Raw genomic sequence first — 19,642 nt, 5'->3', positions numbered from 1 at the left:
ACTGATTAGCTTCATAGCCAAAGCTAAATTTACAGGGCAAAGACAGAAAGATAGAAATTGCGATCGAGCAAGAGATGGTTGACAAGAGGAAAAGAAATAAGGAAGTACAGAGCAAAAGAATATTATGAACACTGAGGTGGGTGGGTGGGTGGCTGGTGGTCTGGTGATGGTTGGGGGAGAGCGCAGTCAAGCTTGTCAGAAGATATTTATATACTCCAGAGTGCTCCATGAATCAGGATAGTTGAGTTTCCATTGATTAAAGAAGAGGGAAACGTTTTTACAATCAAGCCAGATGCTAAGAATGAGTGGCTTGGAGAGGCCTGAGCTTGCCGCAGTATACTACTCTCTGCCTCGCACACCTCCCTCCCTGATGAAACAACCTAGAAGGAGAGGCGACCCAAGGATGAAAAGACATGTTTTGTCATTGTCATTTTTTCTTTTAATGAACACAATTCGCAAATTTTATGACACTCATCTCCCCACACATGAAGATGTTAATGCATTGTGCAGTCATGTGGCCTTTTAATGGTTAAATTTTGGACTTTTACTGTATTTTTTGTATAGCTCACCGACCTTAGATTGCTCGAGCTCTTATGGGCTTTCCAAAAGAAGATCCATTCGTCTGAGTGGGAGGGAGCACTCCTGACATCTGATGTATTGAGAGGCACTCCCAGTCTCTCTGTCTCTCTTACATGTCCTTGGCAGCGGAGAAGCTTCACTGCTCAAATCACTAAATGGCCTCTCCAGTTTTCCCTTTTAGCGTTTTTCTCTCCTCTCTCTTTCTTGTAAGTCAGGAGCAGAGTATGGAGATAAATTTGAGTTGTCTGGGGACTGTTGGCAAGACCATTGCTTTTGATTTATGCTATTTATTGGCCATTTGTATCCATAAGAGATTACTCTTTATTATTATTGTGTTTTTTATTATCATCATCTTCTATCTCTGGCTTTCTTCAGGCATATTTCGTCAGTTTTATCTCCCTTTTCATGCCATATCATGTCATGTGAGTTGGGGTGTCTTATATTGGCTTGACCCTGAGGGAATCTTCCGAAAGGTGTTGCCAGGCAAAAAAGGGAAGCTTGAGAGGCGTGTATGCAGTGTCCTCAAAAACTCTGTAATTGCAGGCTTAATTAATTTCCTTAGCAACATGTTTATTATTTATTTTCTAACTTAATTTGCATGTTTGCACAGAACAAACACTCAAAAGATGGTCAATCTGGGAACCATAATAACTAGAGATGACAGCTATCTGCCTTTATCACATGGCTTCATGGGGGGCTTGACAGGGTGTTTTGCCACAGGAGATGAGTTGTGATATCAGTAGGATTGCATGAAATGCAGAGCAAATGAAACAGTGCGATAATCCTGTCTGACATTCGAGCCTGTTGCATTTGGTCACGTCTAATCACTGAGTGAACACATTGGCTTAGTTGCGCTGGTCGGAGATGCTTCCTCTGCCAGGAAGTAGTACAAACACCCTCAGTGTTTTGTAAGTTAATTGTTGATGGCTCTGATATGAACTATACATAGGAGACCCAGCCAGCACCTCATCTTCTCAAAATGTCACCAAATGCTAGCAGCAGCAAGCTGTTTTGGAAATTTTGAGTAATGAAAGGATTTGATTATCAACTGTATACACAGTGTGGCTCTGAGATTTGGAAAGGTTGAGGGGAAGAATGTTCAGATACCGGACATTATATATATATATATATATATATTTTTTTTTTTAAAAAGCCTATTTGTGACAAAAATTGGTATTGTTGTTATTTCATTGGTATTGATGGATATAGTGTGACGCAAACTGGTTTCCTCATTCCAGCTTTAGGCTATTTTGTCTTCTGAATGTACTTTGGAACATCACTGTTCATTGGCTGTGGGCCTGCCTCTAGCATTGTGATACAAATGCATCATAAGTGAAAATTACTGCAACCACATTTCTGCGTTGCACAAGTGGTGCTTGTACACAAGGCTCCAGTGATTCATCCAGTAATTCATTTCCAAGCAATTCCTGACGCCATAAACACAGTTTCAGAGCAGACGTCTCATTTTTCATCCCAGGCAAGGCTGTACAGTTTGGGAAAATGGCGAGGATTTGTAATGCTTTACCAGTTCATGTTTTTCAAGCTGCCTGTGTTTATTCTGCTGATTTATTTTGAAAACCTCTCTCTGAGATGAGCTTCATTGATGTGCCAGGGTTTGTTTGATAACACAAATTCATGTACAGAATATGCTTATACAGTGAAGGGTGAAATACTGACAGGAGCAGAATTTTGATAGAATGCATTTTGGTCTGAAGCCAGGCGGCTATCTTGTAGGTCTACTGCTCAAAGTAAACAGTATTGAAATTCACTCCTTGGGGGCAAATGCTGTTATCAGGGTTTTCTCCCATGGACATTTCAAACAGCTCTTAATAGTGAACATGTTGGAATGTGCTCTAGTTTTTAGAGGGACTAAAACAGTATCTAACAGTATTGTGTGTATTTTTGTGTGTATTTTTCTTTAAATAAGAAATTATATATATATATATATATATATATATATATATATATATATATAATAAAAGTTTTTATAAGAAAGGGTGATTGACAGCAGTAGGCAAGAATGACTTGAATCTGAATCTTAAACAATTAGCAGTTGCATTAAAAATGAATTCTTGAAAAACCCTTAAAGATACAAACCCTTGCAGATGAAAACATTTAGTGGTAATTCAACTACTATTCCAACTGAGCATTACCTTAAATCTGCAATAATAGATTTTTTTGGCCACTGTGTGACAATGCAATAAGTTGTACTCACAACATACATATTATCACCTTATAAAGTTGATATGGTAAATGTGTCAGGACAGAAATGCTTATTTACACATCCAGCAGACACTGAAGATTAGTATTGATTTGGAGTTGTGTTTCTGGTCACCTGATGAATGTAAGTCCCATATTCACTCTCCTTTTTGTGCTATTTTGGTCTCTACCAACTCCAGAGGAACGTATCAGGTCTTTGGCTGCAAAAATACTCCACAGTGCTCACCAGTTGTTTGCTAACTCCGCTTCGCTGATTGCGGAACTGTTGGTTTCTGAGATTATCTCGCAGTTCTTCAGTTCTTGAGGACACTGTCCTATCCCTTTTTTATCATGACTGTAAGCACAGCGTAATGCAAAGATGCTAAGATATTTGGAGTCCTTTATTTCTAAATGAAGTCACTCCATTTATCTCTGGATCATGAACTTGGCATCATCTTGAACCTCCTGCAGTGATGGAGAAATGTCATCCCAAAAAGCTCCCTGTGCTCTTCTTCTCTGAATTATGTCTAAATTGAATTACCAAATTATGTCTCTTAATCTCCCATATCCGATGGTATAAAAAGGGATTAGCCTGTCATAGAATGGATTTGCCTTTATGGTATATTCTAGAAAAATGTATAATTCATATTTGTACTTGACTTTGCCATATATATATATGTTTATTGCGCCATAGCTTAATTTCTCTTAAATGCATGATGGTTGGGTGCAGTGCCTGGCACTATGATTGCTGAAAAACTCCTTGATCTTCTTCCAAGCCTTTTGAATGGCATTCAGTACTGCCTTTTCCTGCTTTTTCATTTTTTTTCTTTCTGAAAAGCTGGCATTGCATTGACAGTAGCAGCACTTAGTGTAATTCCCTAGATTGAAAAGCTGTTTCACAATGAGAGATTTCCTGTGCATTGCTCCTAACTGTTGAAAAACCCACCCTGGGATTTATAGACATCCTCTCTCCTGACTTTCCTGACTCCTGGATTCACTCTTGCCACTTCACCTTTTAGCCCATTAAATATGGACCAATCCGATTAGCACAGCCAGTGCTGGACTGGTCAACCAAATAAGTACAGGAAAAGCACCACTGGCAAAGTAAATTACAAGAGAGATTCTGGACATTAGAGATGGAAATCAAGTGTTTTAAGTCTGAGCAGCAGTCCTTCCTTAGAACAAATACAGCCGACTCCAGGTCAAGAGCCATTTACTGCCATACTGGATTAACTGGGTTGTTCCTCATTTGAGAAACTGCTGTCCAATTTGGGGTGATTTGTTTGCTCTCAATTGGCAGGATGTAGGCGCTGGAAAGAAAACTGTCTTGGTTAAAAGAATACACTTTCTTGCCTGTTTCTCTTGCATTTTCAGTGACCAGTGTTTTCTGTTCATCCTTGATTTTTTTTTCTTGCTGACCTATTGGTTATTGGCCAGTGATTTCTTGCCTCCCTTGTTTCTCTTCTTTCCTTGAACCAGCTCCCTGTGTTCCTGAACTCATTACAGAGCAATCAGCCCCAGGCGTTGAAGTGTGCACCCAGAGGGAGCAATAACTGTAAATAAACACTACTGCAGGCTCTCCGATAACATGTTACCAAGATGATAACAGCCCTTCTTAGCAGGCCTGTTGACCTTCTCCTTGCCTTAGGCTTGCCAAGGACTCCTCAGCTCCCTACACTTTTATCTCCAAACTCTTCTCCACCACTGGAGCTGCTAGAAAGATTACTACTGAGGAAGAGAGGAAAGGAAGGAGGGGCTTACACCAAGAGAATATAGAAGAGAGGAGAAAAGAGGTGAGGGAGAAGAGGACACAAAACAAGACAGAACAACAAAGAGTCGACCTGGGCTGTTGTCCCTCTGCCAGTACCGCCACCTCCTCTGTCTGTCCTCAGTCTTTGTAGGGCTCAACGTAATTAACTTGTTAAAAGATAGCATGAAATTGGAAGAGACTTCTATTTATTCAGTGGCCACCAACACAGAAGACGCACCAAAAGCAAAAGATAAAGAGAGAGCGAGAGGTGGAGTGACAGACAGGTTGGTAGGTAGACAGAAAGAAAGTGGCAGAGAGAGGGGTGAGAACCGAGGGATCGCAGTGACCAAACTCTGATCATCTAACCATCTAACCCGCCATTTTAAGGCTTGAGAAACAGATGAAAGTGAAGATTGCAATTCCTCATGGTTCACTCCCCAATACTAATGCCGAGTGTCTGACACTAGCATGTCCAGAGCTGTGGGGCTAAAGCACTGTCTGGATGAGATTGATAATACAATTAAGCCAGTCTCAGTATGAATGCATCACTATGACCCATTACTACACCAACCGCTTCAGATGGAGCATACCAGTCTAGCTCTAGGGCCTTTTGGAAGGAAAAAATACAATTATAAAAGGCTAGCTCGAAAATGTGTTCTCTTTAGAATGTGCAGGCAGGCCTGTACATCATCAGATATGTGCAGGCTGCCTGCATATCTCACTGCTGTCCTCGGGCCCAGCTTTCTTCATCTATATTGAAACGAGGAGCTCACTGGAGCATAGATGGACTCATAACAATATGATTTTTCTCTTATTGTCCCCTCTTATTGTCTGCTCTTATCCTGATTTTGTTGTATATTAAGATTATTTTCACAACAGTTTTCACATAATGTTTACAAACACACAATCACCTATTGTGTGTGCGTGTCTGTCTAAGACATCAGACAAGACTTTTAAATATTACATTTAAATGAAAATGCTGCTTTATAATCAGACAATATTGTGGGCGGTAGGATGTCCAGTCAGGGCTGGGGTTGTTAAACGGAACTTGTTCTTAGTAAAGTGCAAGGCAGACATTTAAAAGATTCAAAACTTAGTGACATAACAATCTCACTGTTCATTGCTGAGGTTTTCCTTGAGAATGTCACTGCTCATTCCAGGGGATGGGTTGGACTGGTGGGAGTATTAAGTGTTTGCATGTTGCATGCTTTATTAGATGCTGATTCTTCAAGTGATTAACTTAGCTCATGGTATTTTTTGTGTTTGTAGGTACAGATTTTTTTTTATTTATATACATCACCCATCTGTTTTATGTCAGATTTACATTAGTCTGCATGTTTACATGGTTTATATTACCCAACCTTAGCATCACCCTATGTCGTGATGTATTTAGTACAAATTTCCCACATTGCATTTACATGAACTTTTTCTATACTGAGCCATGGCTTAGGGATACTTCCTAGCATGTGGGTTTGTTGGTGAGACAAAACAAGTCAATAAACCAATATGATTTGGCTAAGACAGGTGAAGCCTCATATTAGCTTCAGTTGAACTTTTGAACATAATTGTGCTATGAAGTTTGCGCTCACACCTAGTATTGGATAGGAGAAATGACTACAAACAACCCATAACTCTTTCAACTGGCATATGATATGTTATCAATATATTAAAGGTATGTTGTCATCAATTTTAGTGGAGACTCCAGGAAGTCAATGCACCCTGCCAAGAAATAACTTCCTGTAAAACCTTGACATTGTTTTTATACAACTTAATAAGATATAATGTGTTAATTAGTGAGATTTAGATGTATTGTGTTGTGGGTTTTGTTGCCTTTTAACAGAACCAGGTTAGGTTTTTCCTGCTGTTTCAAGTATTTATGCTATGCTATGCTAAGCTAAGCTAAGTGGCTGCTGGCTTTATAATTACCATACAGATATGAGAATGTCCTAATTCTTCTCATCTAACTTTTGTTAAGAAAGCAAATGAGGGTGTTTTCCAAACGTTTGAACAATTCCTTGAAAATAGGCAAAAATCTTATCCCGTCCTTTGAACAATTTTAAAAGATAGACTGCAGTTTAGTACACCTGTTAGGTAGTTAGATTGTGGAAACTTGGAGGTGACCTCTTTAATCTTGCCTGCAGATGAAGTGATAAGGCATCAGGGGAGAAGGCAGGCTTTAAGAAGTCATGAGGCAGGAGATTGATGTTGCCTCGGTGACAACTTGCCTTTAGACAAGAGGGAGAGAGAGAGAGACTGGGAGACAGAGAGACAGAGAAAACCAGACATTTAGCTGCAGGTCTAAACTGAGACCCCTTCACTATGGCTGCCGCCGCTGCTGGCTGGAATCAATTCTATCTTTATCAGTCCCCCTCTTCTGTGTCCAGGAATCCTCCTCACACCGCAGAGAAGCCGGGGGGAAAACTGATGTGTTTTCCAATAATGAAATGGAACACAGCAAAAAATAACTTTAAAAAGGTGCCTGACTGGTCTCCCTCAGCAGTACAGCACTCTTTTAATCTCCAGTCTAGTGTTTAAACACAGTTGTGGCCTTGCCTATGCCCACCAAAAGAAGTTTAACGTGTTATCCAATGTGTTACCTGGTGTGGGTGCGTGTGTATGTGTGGACAGGGGCAGTTGGACTGAGGTGGGTAATCTTTAAAGTATTTTCTTGTGTAAAGAATTGTACCCAGAGATTTTTTCGGTCAGCATTGACTACGCTGCTGGTACCTACAGTAGGAGTTGTTAATTTTGGTACAGCAACACTAATTGCTGTAAGAAACATAAACTCTTACGCCAAATATATTTAATGTTATAGATGTTATGGAGAATTTATGTGATCAAACTAGTATGGGAAAATATGCAAGATTTAGGAGATGACAGCCCACACATCTGCCATGTTGGAAGCACTGTAACCACACAGTCTGTTTCATTTTGAAACAACTGGCTATTAGCATTCTAATGGCTGGCTGCGTGAGTGAGTTCCACCTCAGGCCTGAGGCAGGCAGGCCTGCTGCTGCTGTACGATGATCCATCTGCATGGCAGAAACTATCCATCCAGCGGAAAGCTACAGGCTGCAGGCCGGCCCTTTGTGTGGGCTGAGCACTGTGACTGCTCCCTCTTGTACCTCTGTAATGGGATTACATTAGCCAGGTTCTTCTGCTCCCTCTCCAGCTCTCTCTTTCTCTCTCTCCTACACACACACATACAGTATATAAACACACACACACACACTGGGAGACTATGTATGAATGACTGTCCACTTGGCCACCTTATGTTTGCACCCCCTTTTGCTTGCCCATGGCCCTGTGTAATGATGCAGGTTTCATATCCATTTTACTGACACTCTTGTTTTCAGCAACATATAGTGTTATGTGATTTCCACTTTTCTTTTGCTATTTTTTCCTATTTGGTTTCATGGCTCTGTGAAAGAGGAAGAGAAAGGGAGACAGATGGAAAGAATCTGAAAAAGACAAAGATAGAGAGAGACAGAGAGTTTTGTTCAGGGTTTTCCTCAAGGAGAGGCTGTCATGTGTAAAATCTTGTTCAGAACCAGCAATTGTGTTTTGTTGGGCTGCACCAGCAGGGCTAAGCTGTTCGCTGAAAACCAATTTGTTAATGTCTAAATGCTGCACTAGTTTTCCCTCAAGGACAAAGATTGATATTCAACATAACCTTCCAAGACACCACTGAAGAAGAATATGGAGAGAGTTGATACTCAAGAGGAATTATGCAAGAGATCTCAAGGATAAGAAATTGTGTCTTTTTTCCCTCTTTCTCATCTTCTCTGAGTCTGTAGTTCATTAGCTTCACTTACACTAATACAGTCTGTCTGTTCCATAAAGAACCTAAGATCATTTTTGCCAAATGTGGTGTGGTGTGAATTGCTTTTCAACATCATACACACTCAACATAACTTATATTTGCTTTATCTAGTTATCTTTAATGCTTTCAGAAGACACTTCAGAAAAATCAGTTTGCCGTTTATGTAAGTTAAATACTAAATGATACAGGATTGATTAAAAGGGTCAAGCTACCAGCCTACCAAAGCGTTTGAATCTGGAGCTAGCCACCATAAAATTAAAACGGGGATCAATGGCGTGTCATATCCCTGCAGCTCCACGGGCTGAACATGCAATTCTAACCTTGAGGCTGCAGCCATCTCTCACGTCAGGCCCTCTAGCATCAGGCTCAATAACCCAGCCGCCCATGGCTGCTGTCTATTTCCGCCGATGCTATAGTATTCACAAGCAGGAGCAGATAGATAATAGTTTGGTCTCTATCTATGTGCCCTCTACAGAAGTTTGGCCAGACATTGTTACCATGATTATATGCATATTATTCAGCAGTGATATACAGCTTGTTGTATAGGTGTGTGAAGTAGGAGTTTTAAATGAAAAATCAAAGAGTAATCACTATTGTTGGCATGCTAATACACAGGTGTGTTTGAATCGAAAATAACAGACCTTAAAGGAGTAATTTTGCGTACCAATCAGAAGCTTGTTTTGAATCCTGTCTTCTTCCTGCGAGGAGAGTGTAAGAGAGCTTACCACACCTGCTCACAGATCTGTGTGTGGTAACCAGCTCCATGAGCATGGAGTTGTCTGTGTTTATTTTCTCTCAGTTAAAGAGGAAGTACCACAGAAACCACTTGCATCAAAACCCAAAATAATTTATTAAAAATAATTTATTTTCTCTCCCTCTAATGCATGTAATATAACAACATAGTTCATTGCGAACCAGAATATACACACACCTTGTGCACAAGGTGAGGGTTTCTGTACTGATGATTTTTGTGCTGATGGTTGTGTCAGTATTCACTGTCTCAGTGAGTGTGACTACAGGAAGGCAGTGACTGTGGCTGGAGTGGTCTTTGTGACATTTTCCTTGAAGAGTTCTGTTGAGGATGAATTGCTGTGAGTTGACAAAGACAAACACTGTATATTGACTTTATTTATAACCAGGTCATTCTTTAAAAAAAAAAAATAGCCAGCAGCTTTGGCGTATTTTATTTCTTTTTTTGTAATTATTCTTATGTCTTGAAAAATCTGTCCATCAGAAGAAATAAAAGCAGAACCTCTGATTTGTGATTTAGTGCATTGAAAAGAAAATGAATGATAGTTTTTAAGCTTAGACAATAGTGGAGTGCAGTGGGTTATTGATTATTGATTAGCACCAATTATGTTTATTCCCAATTAACTATGTAGTGAAGTTTTATAATGATGCGAGGGTGATTTTCACAGTGGAGATTCACAAATCAATATATTGATTTCTGATAATGGTTTAAAAGCATTTCTTCACCCCCCACCCAAAATAAATAACAAGTGCCCACAGAGAGTAGTTGTGCTTCCATTATTGAATAGTGTCATTAAGACTCTGATAGGCAGGATGACCTTTGTAGGCCATTATCAACTTGGTCTGATAGGCTGTATTTGGCAGTGTCAGCTCTGTGAATAGCTGCGATGTTGGTATGAGAGATGATCGATTCGATGACACATCTGTCTGGAACAGGTGCTGCTACGCTGTCTATCTCCTCTCTTTGTCAGTGCTTGCTTGCTGCAGCTGGGTCTGGTTCAACCCTCTGCCTGCTCTTGGCTTTATCTGTTTTCAATGGCTCCGGATTGCATTGCCAACCAGCCAAAAAGCTAGTCCATACATGCCTGCCTGCTTCTTAGCTAGCCAAACACTGTGAAAAGCAAACAAGGGCTGGATGATAATTCAGTATTATCATTTATCTTCATTGTCTTTGTCAGATCATGACAAGTCCAAGATATTGTGCCTCACTGTTGTCATGTTTAAATGAATGACAGAATGTGAGAAGTATGTCAAATAAAATATTTTTTTTGGAAATCATATAGTTTTTTTCTGTACACATTATTATTTAAAAGATCCATCTATAATTTTGTTGTAGGTTCTTCACATGTAGAGCTGTAGAGTGGTTTTCCTGTGATGTGTTTATTGCAATGTGCCAGCGCACACGTTAGAATAGATAGCTAAATAGGTCATGTAGTTGATTTCACACTTTTATTGTAAAATTATTTTTATGTTCAAGTCATTTTTGTTTGTATAGCATCAAATCACAACAGAAATGATCTCAAGGCAGTTTTCATATAAAGCAGATCTAGACCACTCTCAGGTGTTGTGTCCCACTGACATGCAGGCACGTGCACACATGCACTGACAGAAAGACAGTCATACTTAACTCTTCCCCGGCACATGTAATGTATACCTGGTAAAGGACATTTATCAACATGTACACCTCTTACTTCTCCCTCCCTACCCCCAGACAACACCCCTACCTTTCTGTCACTGTTTGTTTAAACTTACTTTCTTATGTTGTGTAGGCCTCTTGAATGTAAAATCAGCAGTCTAGATGAATGAATAGATGAAGTGCAACAGTTATACACTTCAGCATTGCCCAGCAACTCCCTAATCAGTCAGAGTAGCAGTGTGCGGAGAGGGATTTTTTTTTTCCAGGCACCAGTGTGCTGGAATGAGACGCCACTCACCATTAGTGCTAGCTGTGGAAGCTGTTAGTGGATGGGCTTCAAATGTAAATACGGATCTGTCATGGGTTTATTGTTACACAGTAACCTCTTGCAATTTCTCTCTCGCTGCTTGTGCATTGCAGTGGCATGCGGTGTTGTAAATGGAACACACTTTAAATATAAAACTTTTAAATATGAAATTTGAATCCAAATAAAACTGATGTTTATATTTCAGAGCAAACAGTAGTTTTTTTTGCAGTCCTATATAAACTAATGATTGCTCTTCTGTGGATAGCTTCAGTGGAGCAGTGCAAAGTGTGTGTGTGTGTGTGTGTGTGTGTGTGTGTGTGTGTGTGTGTGTGTGTGTGTGTGTGTGTGTGTGTGTGTGTGTGAATGTGTGTTTGTTACAAGCTGACTAGTGGATTAGCTCTGTCCAATGGCAGGAGGAGAGGGATCTACTTTGACAGTGTGGTAGTTAGCCCATCTGTCTATAATCAGCTGTGCCTGTGTGAGTGTCTGTGTGTTCATGCTGCTGCTATGGAGGCACTACCTGCCACCAGGTGGTCAACAGTACCCTGATGCAGTTGTGAGGGACTTTGAGCCTTGTGGTGTGCCCCGTTTGCCAGTGAATTTAACTCTTGTGCAGCTGCTAGTCTTATACCGCACTGTGGTTCATCTTTTGAAATGACTTTGTACTGGGCGAAGCTGTCAATGCGTCATTTTTCCCTGCAGCTCAAGCACGAAGGCGAACACTCTCTTATCTCACTTTCCCCCCCATCTCTTTGCTTTGATTCTGACAGTCGTTAATTTGTGAATGCACCACAGGAATCTCCACTACATGCGTGTCCACATATAAATCAGAAGATACAGCCAAAGCCTATATTTAGAATGCTTGTCATGTAATCATCTACTACCCAGTCATCTTGTAGACAGCTTTGAGAATTGGAAGCGGGGAAATAGTTCCCATTGGATTAATTATACTTCCACTGATCATCTGGATCTTTTTGCTGTGGATAGTATATTGTGTGTCAGTTATGGATGGCTGGAAGAACCCTGTCTGTTGGTCTTTCTGCTCTTCATACTTACTGCTCTCTGTGGGCATGTTTTTTTTGGCTTGAGAGACTTCCCAGTGTAGAAAAATGTGAGCTACATACACAGATAAAACGGGAAGGAAATCACTATGACAGTGATGCACCATTAGTAGACACTTGACTGTGACATATTGATTTAACACATCTGCCTTTGAAAGCAGATCCTCAGTATGAAGTAAGGCCATGTTGTGTTATCACATTCTTTTGTCTTTTGATTGCATGTCTGGTTGTAATGTTTTGAGTCCATTGACTGAGAACCTTTAGGAATACTGATAATGATCCACCTTGATTCTGTGTTGCGGACTGCACAGTTCTGCTTAATGCTAATGTAAGCTGTCTCACCGCCTCTGCAGGGAACCTTGGCCGTGTTGACTACATCAGTGAATTTGAGTTTGACCTCTTCATCCGACCTGACACCTGCAACCCCCGCTTCAGAGTGTGGTTCAACTTCACAGTGGAGAACGTTCGTGAGACACAGGTCAGCATGCTGTGGTCTAGTATAGTGCTACCATTGTGCAGTCAGATGGAAACGATCAATTTTTCTTATATTGGTACTGACAAAATGAACATACTCTAAAGCCCTTATCTGCTACTACCTAATGTAGATGTCTTATCAATATTATAAACAATATACATTATTTAATTTATTATATTTATTATATTTATTTGTGTGTTTATATAAATACAAACCTGAAGAATACATTGCTTTATCAGTCAAACAATCCTTACACTAATGTTATACAGATATCTAAAAAAATATACATGTATGCAGATGGTCTTACATACTTGAAGACAATATGCTGTTGGATCAAATTTGATAACATTATAGATATTAGGTAGTTAGTCAGTACTGACTGACAGAAAAATCACAAGTTTCTGTGAGGGCAGCAATTCTTGCTACTTTCCTTAGAATAAAAGTATAATAAGCAGGACCATTTCCAGTTTTTCATTTTAAGATGACACCAGATCCTGTGTTTCCTGCTGAATATTAATGTTCATGGAGCAGTTTATTCAGGTAAATATGACATAAGTTTTATGCACTGGATCTACTATGCTACAGGATCTCAACTAGACTATGGTGAACAGAGGATGTTAAATGTTATCTTTAGGTGTGATACAGTTTCATTATGTCCGTAGACGCTGGCACCCACTGAAAAAAACGGAGATGATTATTTTTAATTAGCCTTACCTTTTCTGATCCAATCTCGTGCCAAATTATTTATAAGCAAAGTGATGTTTCAAAAACATTTTTTGGCTGTTTTTGTACCCTGAATTAAGTGCTATATTATGGATTGTAGGTTGGATCGTATGTTAACATTGTGCCTATAACACCACCGAAGTTGTTTCCCCTCAGAACTGAGGCAGTCTTCTATTTCCTACCTCACATCTTATCACAGCTGCCTAGCTTGATTCTTCCACTAGCAGAGCTCTGAGCTCTGTGATTGGTTGACAGAGGTGGTCACATGCCACAGAGATACACTGTGTGTGGGTACAGTGAATGTGGCTTCAGTGGGATGGAGGCTTGTTCTACCATTTAAATATAACTTTGCTGGATGAGAAGAAGTTAAAACTGAAAACACTGGCGTCTAAGTTTGACTGCTCCTGTGTAATTTGTGTGCATACAAGCTTGTCATGCTATATGAAACAGATAGAGATGAGAGATAAAGTATAGAGAGAGACAGCCTGAAAACAGCCAAATGTAAAAAAAGAGGGAGGGAGGAAGAGATCGACGAGGATGGGAGTGAGAAAAAAGCAAACAAATCCATAGAGAAAAAAGGGCTGAGAAAGACGAGGATGAATCCACAGCATGCTGTTGCTGCTGTCTTCCTGTAGAGTGTCCAGCCCAGCCTATCTGAGGCTATCAGGCCTATCAGCCCATCTCCCTGCAGTGCTGTAGTCAGCACTAATCACATTTTATGGCTCTGAGATGAATGGGAGGCCTCGGCTTGGAGCCGGATCGATCCCTGGGCCAGATAGACCAACACCAGCAGCCTGCAGCCTGGGCCAACAGGATATTTGCTGTTGTGGCAAAATGACAGAGAAAGTGTGAGAGAGAGACAGAGAGAAAGTGACTGGGGAGGGGAATACGACACTGTAAATGACCAACAAATGATAGACACCAGGTATATGAACACACTATGTACAGTGACACATGCAAGAGCAAACCTACAGGTGACAGAAACAGGTGAACAACAATTTCCATTGCACACTTCCTCGCTCTCTCTATAGGGCCCCTCACAAGCTTCTTTCATAGAAATCTGTTTCTTATCTGTCCAATTTCCTTCTTCAAAGAGGCCCTGTGTGAATTTAATCTACTCCAGTAGAAGGTGGTGTGGTTAAGTGCTGCCTGTGCATTTTGCCAAGGTGTGTGTGTGTATACAGACACTGTGATTAGATTGTGTCTAGAATCATCAGAATTCACATAAATCTTTAGTTTACACCTTAATGGTTGTAATATTGTTTTGATATGAAACAAAAAAAGTAAACAGAGAAATTAAATAAAGAATAATAGCATGAGTAAATAAACCAGCTAAGTGTAGCTATGTGGGAAAGGCTGCGCTATAGAGATATCAGTGGGTTCCAGGGGAGAACTGGGCTGTTGGAGTGTTTCATCCAGCTAAGCCTTGCTAACTCTCAGCCTGAGCCAGGGGAATGGGGAACAGTAAAAGCCCGTGATATTGGAAGTGAGATGGCCATTTTGAAGGAATGTAAGCTGGTGAAACAGATTTGGTCTGCCTCAATCAGCTTAGCAGCTTTGTGGAAATTGGCTTCACCGTAGCACTGGTTATGATGGATGGCTGGATGGATGAATGTCTCTTTTTTGTATGTCCTTTTCTTTTTTGTGTGTGTTTTTTCGAACCACTCACTTACCTCAAAAGCCCAGACCGATTCTGGTTACGTTGTTTGCAAAGACTGGGACCATGTGACACATTTGAGGTTTTGCTTGGTTTTGCTTATTTCCTTTTGGAAAGTATCCTGCAAAAAAATATGTGTGCTCAGTCGTTGCTCTAAATTTTGATTGGGCCACAGGGAGGCAAAGATCGGGTGGCACAATACATGAAACAAACATTTAGCCAGAACACATGTACTTCAGTATAGCCTCACAGAGTGATCAAATACAAACAGTGTCATTGACTGATTTGACGGAGTGTGAGTCTAGAGCAGAATCCTACGCCGGGTACCTGACGTGTAACCCAGGTAAGGTAAGTGTTTATATTAAGTATGGACACAGGTAAAAATGAACTAAATGCAGGTAGGCAGCAGGTGAAATACATGTGAGGTTAAAAAAAACTGTAATTTTATGTGGATGTACTAGCTGTCATGATTTTTTTTTTTTTAATTGTGGTTACCTACGACACAACCTTTTAAACCTGAATTCATTTACACTGCAGACTGACAGTAGGTTGGGCAGTCACTTTGATTATGTGGACAGATGATTACTTCAAAATTGGTTATGTTTGTCACTTTCCATTACCTCAACAGCAAGTGGGAGCTGATTGCCTGAGATTTTTGCTCCTCTGAATGGGACAGTACATCATGCAAAACAGCAGATAAACTCAGATTAACTACCATGCAAGCCCTGCCTGAATACAGTCTGGATGAGTTTTAAACTGAGTAGACTGTCTAACCTCTGTGCTTAATTAATGTTAAGGGCAAGGTTTGAGTGGGTCAGTTACAATACTGAGCTTTGTGGGTGTGAGATGGGTGCTGGTTTGCAAAATAGGACCGGTGCAGGACTCTGGTTTAGATCTTCTTGGTCACAAATGCTTGGATTGACTGTGAAGCTAATGTCTGAATACATCCAGAATACCAACGATTCGTACTGTTGACATAATTTTCATCAGTATTTTTCACTGAAGACAAGATGAAACAAGAAACAGGGATGAAGAGAAAGGAGGAGAGGAACAATACTGTAACAGCAGAGATGAAAATGAGTAGATGTTTCTTTACAGAGGTCTGATATATGGAGCTATATCTACAGTCAGCTTCAGTTGTATTTGTGGATGCACTCTTTCATCATTGTTGCTGCTAATATTGCCTTTTGGAAACAAATATGTTACTTTGTCCACTTGTCTTGGTCATCCTACATAGATGGGGTTAATCAAACCTGTACTCTACAAGCATGTTAAAGTTTGGTCATTGTTCACTTAGTCAGCATTCATTTACTAACCCACTTTTTGTGCTACACCATGTATTTTAGAGCTGAGTGCCAGGACACTCTTTCTCATGTACTTTCATCAATATTACAAGAACTCGGTATCATGGGACCTTTAGAAAAGTTCTGTGTCCAAACTGAGTTTCAGCTTGACATGTAAGTTCCAACTGTCACTATTTCATTTCATCTTCTGCCTATGTTATGACCAGAAACCAGTGGATGAGTTGATATGATACCCCATTGGGTAAGTTGATATGCCATTCCATTCTGCTGTAGGGGTGTGCTTGATGTCAGGCTCCGTGAAGGGCACGGCTGTGAGCTATTATCGTAGGAGCCTTCAGGGAGCCATTCATAGAAGACAGGCAGTAAAACCTTGTGCCGAGCGCCTTCAACTCCTCCAACTGCTGCAGGGGTGATTTGTAAGCCTCACTTGTCCAGGGAAAGCACAGTGCAGGGCAGTTACTCTCCATAATCAGGAAAGAGGACGAACTGAGGCAGAATAGGCCATGTGTTAACTAGAATCCCTAAAGAGCCATCATCACTTTACTCTTTCAGACAATGCTCACCTATTTAAATTCATCATCAGTGGTGTTATGCAGTTTGTCGTGGATGGATGGGTTGGATGTCACATTAAGTTAAATATTAAACAGGATGTTAAAACTATCACAGGACCATTATGGATCATGTCTTGGTGACGTAAATCGACCAGCCCTACTTTTTATGCAGCAACTGTTTTTCACAGAATTTGAAAAGCAATGTGTTATGGGCTACAACCAGTTCTATAAATGTGTACACTATTATATGAGTCAGATATCACATGTCATAATGCCTAATTGGGTTTAAAAGGCCTTCAGACTTCCTCTAAAATGTGTCATTTTCTAAATGTGTAATTTTCTTATCAGTTTGAAAGATACACTATTAATATTCTGTCTTGTTCTAAAGCAGAGGAAAATGAATTTAGCAAAGGAGAATGAGTGAGAGACAGGGAGATAGGGAGAGAAGAGTGCAACACGTAAGATGTGATGCACACTGGATTTTTTTTTAACATACAGGAGAAACAGAAGCAGGAAGAGATGATATAGGAGGAGGAGGAGCAGTGTATTTATGAGAAATTAATTGTTCATGTGAGCAATACATTTTCCTCCCATCCTAAATAGAGTACGTTGGAGGCAGTTCTAGGAAGTAAACTGCTCGTTGTTGTGTGTAACATCAATGCCAGCCTGTATATTAGAGGTTCTTATCTGACCTTGCTGCTTCATCAGCTCTGGATAATGTTTTTAATGTAGAAGGCCTGCCTTGGCCTTGTCCATGTGGATCAACACATACTTCACCCCTGCTCCTCCTGGTCTTCTCACGTTTGCAGAATTGCATAGTGACACTCCACTGCTCTTTGTCTATTCCACCACTTTCTCATCCTCCCTTTCTTCTGTCTTCCTTGTACCTCCCTACCATCAGGTCTGTGTTGTGATGTCCGTCAGCACTGACAGAGGGAGAGGAGGACAGGAAGGTCTGTTAACGAGCAACACTGGATGAACATGGGCAAATCATTCCTTGCGTGGTGTGGCCATGACCATGCGCTGCAGACAGCTTGTTGGTGGTGGTTATTCGTGGCACCACATTTGGTCTGCTTATGGGATGGCCTGCTGGATACGCAGCTCTAGGATTAGACTCCTACTCATCCATAGGCATTTTTATCAGGCCTACCCATGCTGTCAAAAACACACACAGGCAAGGGCTCATGCACATTGACAAAGATTCACACTCTAAAACTCACACACACACACACACACACACACACACAAACTCACTTACATGCTTGTCAACAGGTCTGCTTGTCTTCTTGCCCTGTCTGTCTAAAAGACTCCACACATAGGCTGGCCATGTCATTTTTAGTCCTTTTCATTGCCTTTTCTTTCCCTTCTGCCTCTGCAGCATATGGCACAAGGTAGATAGGCATGTATCCGGTGCTTGTGGTCTTCCTCTTCTTTGGAAGTTAATTTTTTAAGCTTCCCCTCTCTACAGTCTCCAAAGAAGAGACATTGGCTTCTGTGTGACTCTGCCAAAGGGATTATTTCACTTCAAACATGCCACATCAGCCCAGAAAGTTTAGGATCCTGGTTTCAAACCCAAGAAGGAAGTTGTGGAAAGACTTGTGTGGTTTTGAAAGACATACAAGACATCAGAAGGTTGTGTCAGGGAGCGTAGGGTATCGTAAGTGACCTTGTTCTGTTAAGGCGAACTGAGGCATCCTTCCTTATTGTCAAGGCTGATGCTCCCCAGATCACTTCATAATGACATGGACAAAGGATATGACAACAGCACAGAATGAATTTTCAAATCGTGTCCCTGATAGCAAAATGAGTTTTCCCTGGGTTATCTCTGCTGACGCAAGGTTCCTTATCAAAATTCATTGCCTTATTTTTAGCTTGATTCACTTTAAAAAGGAGGCGCAGAGCTTAAGGGTATATTTTGAAATAAACCAGACACACTTTTTATTACACATTTGGATTTTCTTTATTCAAGCAGCAGAGACTCATACAACACTCTAAGCTCACAGTTTCCAGGGACTAGTAGGGTTAAAAATAAAAATACAATATGAATGCAACCGTTTTCCCTTGATTTTTCACAATAATCTCTTACAGTGCTTTCTGACAAAATACAAAACTAAAAACATCTAAAATTGAGGTAGCATATGAAAGTTTTAGACTCTGCTTTTGTTTATGTGTGATAAGTCATGAAACAGCTTGTAGTTTGTGACATGTTTGGCTGGCATGGGAACATCTGTAGATTGGTTGGTGTGTGTGCCCATCAGGACAGTCATCAGTGGGGCATCCATTTGGAGCCTGGCAGTATGGCAGAGTGAGATGCTGCCAAAGTTGACTCTAAGCGCTAATTTTGTGAATCAAGGCACAGAGTGCAAAGATCATTCAGGTGCTCAAAATAAATGTTAGCAAACTTTTGGTGTTTTCAGGCATGGTGCACCAGAGCTTATGCGTGTAAATATTTTTTTTTTTTTACGATAAGTAATGTTGGTCCAAATTTTGTTCAGATGCAGGTTGTTGTTAGTACAATGTTTCCTCTAGGATCTTATTCAGCAGCACGGAAAAGGATTTTGTTGTACCTTGGTGGTGTGTGCGTGCAGTGCGCCGGTGGTTGGAATGAATATCACTAGCTTCTTTGACCCACTGCTTACACAGGGCATTATATATTGGCCTCAGTGGCAAAGTTTGCAGCCTGGCTGAGAGCACTTGATTTTTCTTTTTTTCTTTTCTTTTTTTTTTTTTAAGAAGAGCTCTAAGGCTCTGTCATAGGGAAATTCACCCTGAGGTGGCCCGTTGATGCTTCAGCATCATGCACAATGCCAGATGGTCCCCCTGCAGT

General features: G+C 40.6%; 1 protein-coding gene across 1 annotated transcript in view; it reads left to right on the top strand.

Annotated features, from left to right (window-relative positions):
* agbl4 (AGBL carboxypeptidase 4) overlaps window positions 1–19,642 on the top strand; it is a 242,999-nt gene that overhangs the window by 9,921 nt on the left and 213,436 nt on the right. Inside the window, exon 3 of the mRNA XM_041040554.1 lies at window positions 12,459–12,583. Coding sequence (XP_040896488.1) covers window positions 12,459–12,583 — 125 coding nt within the window. The remainder of the gene's footprint in view (window positions 1–12,458; window positions 12,584–19,642) is intronic.

Source organism: Toxotes jaculatrix, chromosome 6 (genome assembly GCF_017976425.1).
Source record: "Toxotes jaculatrix isolate fToxJac2 chromosome 6, fToxJac2.pri, whole genome shotgun sequence".
Classification (NCBI taxonomy): domain Eukaryota; kingdom Metazoa; phylum Chordata; class Actinopteri; family Toxotidae; genus Toxotes; species Toxotes jaculatrix.
This window is presented reverse-complemented; position numbering and strand designations above follow the sequence as displayed.